Source organism: Physeter macrocephalus, chromosome 9 (assembly GCF_002837175.3).
Source record: "Physeter macrocephalus isolate SW-GA chromosome 9, ASM283717v5, whole genome shotgun sequence".
Lineage (NCBI taxonomy): Eukaryota > Metazoa > Chordata > Mammalia > Artiodactyla > Physeteridae > Physeter > Physeter macrocephalus.
In genome coordinates this window covers 83,110,087-83,119,505 of record NC_041222.1, presented here as the reverse complement: position 1 = coordinate 83,119,505, position 9,419 = coordinate 83,110,087, and the positions used below count along the sequence as shown (strand labels likewise).

Here is a 9,419-nt window from a genome sequence, read left to right as displayed (position 1 = left end):
CCTTTCTTTTTCTCTTCTTCTTCTGGGACCCCTATAATTCAAATGTTAGTGCGTTTAATGTTGTCCCAGAGGTCTCTGAGACTGTCCTCATTTCTTTTCATTCTTTTTTCTTTATTCTGCTCTGCAGTATTTATTTCCACTATTTTATCTTCCAGGTCACTTATCCGTTCTTCTGCCTCAGTTATTCTGCTATTGATCCCATATAGAGGTTTTTTTTGTGTGTGTGGTACGCAGGCCTCTCACTGTTGTGGCGTCTCGCGTTGCTGAGCACAGGCTCAGCGGCCATGGCTCACCGGCCTAGCCGCTCTGCGGCATGTGGGATCTTCCCAGACCAGTGTACAAACCCGTGTCCCCTGCATGAGGAGGCGGACTCTCAACCGTAGCGCCACCAGGGAAGCACTAGGGTGTTTTTAATTTCATTTATTGTGTTGTTCATCGTCGTTTCCTCTTTAGTTCTTTTAGGTCCTTGTTAAATGTTTCTTGCATTTTCTCTATTTCCAAGACTTTGGATCATCTTTACTATCATTTTTCTGAATTCTTTTTCAGGTAGACTGCGTTCCCTTTGTTTTTGGTGTCTGTCCCCAGTGGCTAAGGTTGTTTCAGTGGGTTGTGTAGGCTTCCTGGTGGAAGGGACCAGTGCCTGTGTTCTGGTGGATGAGGCTGGATCTTGTCTTTCTGGTAGGCAGGTCCACGTCTGGTGGTGTGTTTTGGGGTGTCTGTGGCCTTATTATGATTTTAGGCATCCTCTCTGCTAATGGGTGCGGTTGTGTTCCTTGTCTTGCTAGTTGTTTGGCATAGAGTGTCCAGCACTGTAGCTTGCTGGTCGTTGAGTGAAGCTGGGTGTTGGTGTTGAGATGGAGATCTCTGGGAGATTTTCGCTGTTTGATATTACGTGGAGCTGGGATGTCTCTTGTGGACCAGTGTCCTGAAGTTGGCTCTACCACCTCAGAGGCACAGCAGTGACTCCTGGCTGCCGCACCAAGAGCCTTTCATCCACACAGCTCAGAATAAAAGGGAGAAAAAGTAGAAAGAAAGAAAGAGAGAGAGAGAGAGGGAGGGAGAGAGGGAGAAAGAAGATAAAATAAAATAAAGTAATATAAAATAAAATAAAGTTATTAAAAGAAAAATAATTATTAAGAAAAAACATTTTTTTAAGTTAAAAAAAAGCGGACAGGCAGAACCCTAGCACAAATGGTGAAGCAAAGTTATACAGACAAAATCTCACAGAAGCATACACATACACACTCACAAAAAGAGGAAAAGGGGAAAAAATAATATATCTTGCTCTCAAAGTCCACCTCCTCAATTTGGGATGATCCTTTGTCTATTTAGGTTTTCCACTGATGCAGGGTACATCAAGTTGATTGTGGAGATTTAATCCACTGCTCCTGAGGCTGCTGGGAGAAATTTCCCTTTCTCTTCTTTGTTCGCACAGCTCCCGCGGTTCAGCTTTGGATTTGGCCCCGCCTCTGTATTAGTCGCTGGAGGGCGTCTGTTCTTCGCTCAGACAGGACGGAGTTTAAGGAGCAGCTAATTCGGGGCTCTGGCTCACTCAGGCCAGGGAGAGGGAGGGATACGGGTGCGGGGTGAGCCTGCGGTGGCAGAGGCCCGCGTGACGTTGCACCAGCCTGAGGCACACCGTGTGTTCTCCCGGGGAAGTTGTCCCTGGATCACGGGACCCTGGCAGTGGCGGGCAGCACAGGCTCCCAGGAGGCGAGGTTTGGAGAGTGACCTGTGCTCACACACAGCCTTCTTGGTGGCTGCAGCAGCAGCCTTAGCGTCTCATGCACGTCTCTGGGGTCTGCGCTGATAGCCGTGGCTCCTGCCTGTCTCTGGAGCTCCTTTAAGCAGCGCTCTTAATCCCCTCTCCTCGCGCACCAGGGAACAGAGGCAAGAAAAAGTCTCTTGCCTCTTCGGCAGGTCCAGACCTTTTCCTGGACTCCCTCCTGGCTATCCGTGGCGCACTAACCCCTTCAGTCTGTGTTCGCGCCACCACTCCTCTCCCTGAGATCCGACCGAAGCCGGAGCCTCCGCTTCTAGCTCCCACCTGTCCCAGTGGGTGAGCAGACAAGCCTCTAGGGCTGGTGAGTGCTGGTCGGCACCGATCCTCCATGCGGGAATCTCTCTGCTTTGCCCTCCGCACCCCTGTGACTGCACTCTCCTCCGCAGCTCCGAAGCTTCCCCCCTCCTCCACCCGCAGTCTCCACCCACGAAGGGGCTTCTAGTGTGTGGAAACCTTTCCTTCTTCACAGTTCCCTCCCACTGGTGCAGGTCCCATCCCTATTCTTTTGTCTCTGTTTATTTTTTTTTCTTTTGCCCTACCCAGGTATGTGGGGAGTTTCTTGCCTTTTGGGAGGTCTGAGGTCTTCTGCCAGCGTTCAGTGGGTGTTCTGTAGGAGTTGTTCCGCGTGTAGATGTATTTCTGATGTATCTGTGGAGAGGAAGGTGATCTCCACGTCTTACTCTTCCACCATCTTCCCAGCTCTCTCCTGTTTTTTTGTTTTTTTGAGTTTTGTTTTTACAAATTTAAGATAGTGCTTTTATAGAACTGTGTGTATAAAAGTAGAGTTCTTTTCAAGGAATTGATGAGGTGGGTGCTTTAAGCTCAGACATTTAGTAACTTAGTTTTTATAAGAGTCACAAAGCTATTTTATGTGGTTTCCCATTTTCTGGCAACAGAATCCACAGCTGTAGCTGTAAACCCCACCACCAACAGCAAAATAATAAAGTCAGCAGGAATTTCCTGTTGGTTCTTATTTATAGATCTTGGAGTGAAATAATGAGCAACGCTCTCAGACCTGGTTTTACACATTATGTGGAAATTATATTGGACGTAGCATTAGCCAGCAAAACCTCACACCATAGCCCAGGATAAAATATTTGCTTAACCTCTGTTCTGATTCAGTGTAGGGATAGAGTTTGGCTAATGAAGGTGATCTCTGCTATTTGGGCTCTGTCCACAACATCACATCTGCCTCTACATTTTTGTGCACCTGAGTGTTTTCCCATGTTTCTTATCTCCTAACTAATGGCATTCCTCCTCATTCCATTTTTCTGCTGATGGATTTCCAAACACTTTGCCTGGTCTGGTCCCTCCCTGTGAGTCTGCAGTCATTTGCCAGCACATTCCTCAATGGGTATTCTCCAGTTGACACAAGGCAGTCCTACTCCCTAACCACATTCCCTAACGTTGATTTAAACATATCCTTTGCTTCAGTCACACTGGCCCTTTCTTTTCCTCTATCCCTGCCTTTGTTTTTATTGTCTTCCTCCTCTTTTTAAAAAAAAACCCTCACCTTTCTTTAATGTCATATCAGCTTGACACTCTTCAAGGCTAAACTCAGGTGCCATCTGAAAAAAAAGCATTTTTTGAAATGCTTCTTTGGTTTCTCCCTCTGAAAAATATCATTCCTGCATTCTTCTCTTCTGTATCATAACATGTTTTGTTTTATCTTGTATTTGTTTTTATTTGTCTTAAACCTCCTACACTAGATCCCTTTGAGAACCTAAGGAAAGTTCAACCCTCTCAGAAAATGCACATGGACACAATAGATAGGAACTTTAGGTTAAATCAGAAGTCTGTCTGGAATATGCACTCAGTTCATACTGATCTAAGTTGTTTAAGAACAACAACTATCCATTCAGTTAGCTTCCTGAAATTTCTAGAACATTTGGTGAGTTTTAGAAAGATGCTGCAAATTCTTTGAAGACAAAAATCATCTGGTGTATACCTAAAATACACATGTTCTGAAATATTAAGTGGGAGCTGTGAGAGTAGATGCTGTCTGTGAAGGACAGCACTATAGCTCTCTGTGTGAATGCTGACCCAGTTCAGCCTTGGCAGGGGAAGGATCTAAAACTGGACTTCGAGAGATAGGAATGCAATGCAGGGTTTCTTTGTTAGAAACCCTCTACAGTTAGAGACAGTAAGATACCTTTGTATTCCCTGTTCTTACATCTGATTCTAAGGACCCACATGTTTAAACTATTGAAGACACACCTTTTAGCACCTATCATACCACACCAAAAATATTTCCAGGTGACTTGGGTTATAGCAATTAAAAATTCATAGTTATTTTTCAAGTTTAGTTTTAAGTGAATGCCAAAGAATTAAAGAGTTGTGATATAGTTGAAAATAAAATTGCGTTTGGAACCAGAAGACCTTCTTTCAGGTCATTACTAGTTGTATGATTTGGGAAAACCATTTCATCTTTGTTCAGAGTTTGTTCATCTGTGAAATTCAAATAAAACCAGAATATTTTTAAAACATGAGACTGCTGGGCTTCCCTGGTGGCGCAGTGGTTGAGGGTCCGCCTGCCGATGCAGGGGACACGGGTTCGTGCCCCGGTCCAGGAAGATCCCACATGCCACGGAGCAACTAGGCCTGGGAGCCATGGCTGCTGAGCCTGCACGTTCAGAGCCTGTGCTCTGCGACGGGAGAGGCCACAACAGTGAGAGGCCCGCGTATCGCAAAAAAAAAAAAAAAAAAAAAAATGAGACTGCTGATGCCTTTTTCACAGGATTATAGGATTAAATGTGAAAATAATTTCTGAAAGTACTTTTTGCAAAGGCAGAGAGGTAAGAGAGCAAAGGGTCAGTTTGGCTGAAACAAAGGGTATGTGAAAAGAAACATTAAGAGATGAAGGTAGAAGAAGTAGGTCTGTAGTGTTATGTGTATGAACCTGACTTTATTGTTGTTACAAAGAAAATCAAACTGAAAACATTTCCCTTCAGTGTTACAGTAGGTGAAGTACCTGTAACTAGAACTTGTAAGTCAGCTCCCATCCCGATTCTTCCAAGGTTTGCCTTTATTACTGAATAACCTGAGCTGGACTGAAAGGAAAAAGAGCAGCAAAGCATATGCAGTGATTGAAAATATATACCAGGAAGCGAATCATTAAGGAAGCACATCGTCTGAGACATTTTCACGATAAACTGCATTCTAGGGCAGGGGTGAGCTTGGAAGAACTGATGAAAAAGCACAGTTTTATGGTGAAGGAAGTTAGAAATTTTTCTCTGCAAGTCTTCAAATAATTATTTCATTTATAAGTGATGACCTGTTATTCATGGAAACGATGTATTGAATTAGCATGTTTCTTCCCAATCTGAATTATTCTGTCTTTTCTATTTCTGAAAATAATTTTGCATGTTAAAAGATTTTTCAGGCTCTTACCAAAAACTCTTATTAAATTAATATTATGGTATGGTATTGTTTTATTCTTTAAGCCTGATAACCTTTCTTTTCCAGTGTAAAGAGAATGGTGCTTTTACTGTGCTTGTTGACAACTATGTGAAGGAGGAAGAAGGCACTGGGGTTGTACACCAAGCTCCTTACTTTGGTGCTGTGAGTAGTATATGTCTTGCAAATGCATTTATGAGAAGTAAACGTCAGTTGCCACTGAGTCGTGTGTGTGTGTGTGTGTGTGTGAGACGGAGAGAGAAGAGAGATGTTTCTCACTGTTTTTCACACTATGGAGTTAACCTCTTTCCAGGCTCACTGCCCCCAGAGACACCTTATAAAACTTGCATCTGTAATTCCTTTTCACCCTGAGCAGATTTTTGAAAATGGTGTGCTAAATCCTGAGTGTAGCTGGGCATTTAGTCTTTCTAAAAGGCATGCTGTGTTTTCATGCATTCACTGTTTACTTGCTATACACTTTGCCATTTATGATATGCAGTTCTGGGAGTTTTGACAAGGGCATAGAGTCATACAGTCACCACAACCATCAAAACGCTGAAAGGTTCCATCACCTTTGCTGTGTTCTTAACTAAATAAATACTATATGATCAGAAGGGAGAATTTGTCCTCTTTCCTCAAAGCTATGCAGTGTGGTTAATTTTAAGTTTTACCCAGAGTAGTTTTTCCAAAAATGTAATCCTTTTAATGTAATTTGTATATGAATAAAACAGCATAGGGATTAAGGGCACACATTTAGAACCAGACCTCACCTTAGGTCACAGCTTTGCCACTAACAGGCCATCCTGGGTAAGTTACTTAGCCTGTCTGGACTTCCTTTTCCTCCTCTGTGACATGGAATGATAGTACCAGCCCGTCTGGGTAACTACAGGGATTAAATGGAATCATCCATATAGAGTGTTTAGCACAGTGCCTGACATTGTAAGAGTGTGTACAGTCACTGCTGGGGGTGTAGCACCTACTGGGGACCGACAAATTCCTCTTGGCTTGATCTTTTTGTCAGTGAGAGAGGCAGTGAAGCTAGTCTGTCTCCGTTGGTCTTTTTTTTTGTTTTCGTAGTTAATCTCTGCAGGGTTTTTTATTATGGAAGTCTTCAAACATACACAGAAGTAAAGAAAGTATAATAATTCCTTATGTTCACATTATCCAGCTACTTTAATTATTAATTTGGAATTTCTATTATATCTGTCTCGTTCCCTGTCCCCTTCCCCAACACCTTTTTTATTTTGGCTGGAGGGTTTTGTAGCAAATCCTCAACATCATATCTTTCATCCGCAAATACTTCTGTGTGCATCTCTGACTGATAAGGACTTTTATTTTTAACATAGCCACCATGCCATTATACCCAATAAAATTAACAATTTCTTAATATCACCTAATACCTGGTCAGTATTCAAATTAGATGGAAAGTAAGCATTCTTGATAATACTATTTTGAGTTTTAGGAACTAGTCAAATTTCAGCTATTCATTATAATTTTGGGACCAACTGGTGTCATTGTTCCACTGTTAATAAATAATGAAAAGGTAACTTCTTGGTATGTATCTGTCCTGAATGCCGGGCAGGTTAATGTTATAGAAGATCAGATCTTTAAATTTCAACCTTTAACCCCACTTGGTAGACGTTTTCCAAGAGACCTTGCATGTTGCGGCTTTGCCAGACAATGTGCCATGTGATCTCTCCACAGAGTGGAGACTTCTACATGATCATGTTGAACATCACCTGTTATTCTGGCTCCATTCAGGAATGCTGCTCTTAGCTAGTCAAATTGAGTAGGGCTGTTTGCTCTATACTAAATGGTTCAAATTGCTGGACTTTTGGGGCTTGTCCTGTCTGTGTTGCTTAGTGTTTTTTTTTTCAGGGTCTTCCTTCATGGCCAGGCTGTCATTGCCCTTGGCTGTCATGTGCCACACGCACATGTCACATCACACTGGGCAGCCTCTCAGCATAACGAGAGTTGAACATAGGCCCAGGTGGAACCATACTGGCTTTCCAGTTTATCTTGGAGTCAAACCAGGGTTTGGTCTCACTATTTAGTCCAAGGCAATCCCTTTAATTTTAGACTCAAACAGCATAGCACGGAGGTAAAGACCTTGGACTCTGGAGCCAGGCTGTTTGGTTCTGAATGTGAGCATTGCCACTTTGCAGCTGAGTTATTTCTTTGTGCCTCAGCTTCTTCATCCGTAAAATGGAGATACTTGCTGGTTTGTCTGAGGGGAACACATGATGAAAACCTAGTACATCTATCTGCCTTCCTCACAGGATCGTTATAAAGGTTAAATGAGCTAATGTAATGTAGTCAGATGTTCAGAGCACTGTTTGATATAGCACTTTATGTGTTTGCCCTGATTATTGTTAACATTGCTCAAAATGTATTCCTGAAGCATTGTGGTGTACCCAGCCTGCCTGGGGTCCATATTACTTATTTGTAAAGTGAATAGTTTGGGGTTTGTTTTATTTATTATTTTTTTAAAATTTATTTATTTATGCATGCTACACCACACGGCTTGCGGGATCTTAGTTCACCAACAAGGGATTGATCCCAGGCCCTGGCAGTGAAAGTGCTAAGTTCTAACCACTGGACCACCAGGGAATTCCCATAAAATGAATAATTTGGATTTAGATCACTGTTGCCATCCTTTCAGGCACTCCTTGACAGGATGCAAATCCATATGCACATCAAGCATTGTGCAGTACTAAACAGTTCATGCCTTACACGTTTATGTTCTTCTGCTTTGTGCATACATGTATGTGTATACATGCTGCTGTTATAAATCAAATTTGATTTTGTTCTAATGTATTCATATGTGTCATCTTTCTTCTTACTTAGTGGATACTCAGCTATATTAGGGGTTTGTGAAGTAATGGCTGGGAAGACTGATCTAATCCCCTAACCCTGCTATAGGGCTCTGGATTCTCTGAATGATCCTTGAGTTAACTTCAGTTGAGAGGATAATGAAAGTTGGATACATTTATATGTCAGAATACTGAAAAATTCTCCTATAAATCTGTTGCCTCATATGCTCCTCTCTTGCCACACCCACACTTAACTGTTTTATTCTTCCCTTCTTCTACCTTTCTCCTTTTCCCCAGGATGACTATCGGGTGTGTATGGATTTCAACATCATTCAGAAAGACTCTGTCCCTGTTTGCCCTGTGGATGCTTCAGGCTGTTTCACAGGGGAAGTGACAGATTTTGCAGGACAGTATGTGAAGGTCTGTATCTCTATGGCTTAGAAAGGTGTCAATTTCATTGTACTTCTTTCATTAATCAGTTTTTTGTTAAATAGCTTCCATATGTGGGATTTTTTTTCCCCAGGAAGTAGATTTTGTTCTGTTTTGTTTGAGCACATAAAATCAGAAAAAATAGATATATTATCAGCTGCATTCCAAGGGTCTAGTATCTTCAGAGGAAGCATGCTGTAATTTCAAAGGTAGGAATCAGAAAAAGTGGGCTCCGGTTTGTGACTCCGGAAACAGCTTTGTGACCTTGGGGTAATCATTGCTGATTGAATACATCACTACCTTAAGTGGTCTAGAACGTACTTTAAAAATCACAGTGGCTGAAATGCGGACCAAGTATTTTTATAGTACATTTGTTATTTGTGCCTTTTATTCATAGTAAAGGTCTCAAAATAACAAAGTTTAGTAATATACTTAATTATATTGTATTACTAAGTATTGTAGGATATTTTAATGGCTAGATTTAAAATTTTTTTTAAATAGGATGCTGACAAAAATATCATTAGGACCCTAAAGGAACAAGGTCGACTTCTTGTTGCCAGCACCTTCACCCACAGCTACCCTTTCTGCTGGAGGTGAGATGAAATGTAGCTTCGAGCTTCAGCTTTGTGGATACATTTGATATGTGTGCTCATTCCATCAATTCATGGTTCCCATCTCATTTGTATCCTTTAGAGTTAGTGTTTGAAAACTTCATTCTTGTTTTAAGGAGAATTTTATGAATTCATATATATAGTTATTTTGTTCCTTAGGTGTAAGAAACGTAGGCATATACCATTATGTATTGTGTTGGGATCACAGTTCTCTAGGATGAGATATATCTCTAAAATTTTCTAATGGAATTTAGTGAGAAATATAATGTGCAATTTTTTTTTTTTTTTTTTTTTTTTGGCTGCATTGGGTCTTTGTTGCTTGGCATGGGCTTCTCATTGTGGTGGCTTCTCTCGTTGCGGAGCACAGGCTCTAGGCACGCAGGCTTC

The 9,419-nt window shown here is 41.7% G+C and overlaps 1 protein-coding gene across 8 annotated transcripts in view; it reads left to right on the top strand.

The window, feature by feature from the left end:
* IARS1 (isoleucyl-tRNA synthetase 1) overlaps nt 1-9,419 on the top strand; it is a 94,541-nt gene that overhangs the window by 32,755 nt on the left and 52,367 nt on the right. For all 8 annotated transcript variants that reach the window (XM_024117188.3, XM_024117187.3, XM_024117186.3 and 5 more), the window contains exons 10-12: nt 5,249-5,344; nt 8,290-8,412; nt 8,923-9,014. In XM_024117188.3, coding sequence (XP_023972956.1) covers nt 5,249-5,344; nt 8,290-8,412; nt 8,923-9,014 — 311 coding nt within the window. The remainder of the gene's footprint in view (nt 1-5,248; nt 5,345-8,289; nt 8,413-8,922; nt 9,015-9,419) is intronic.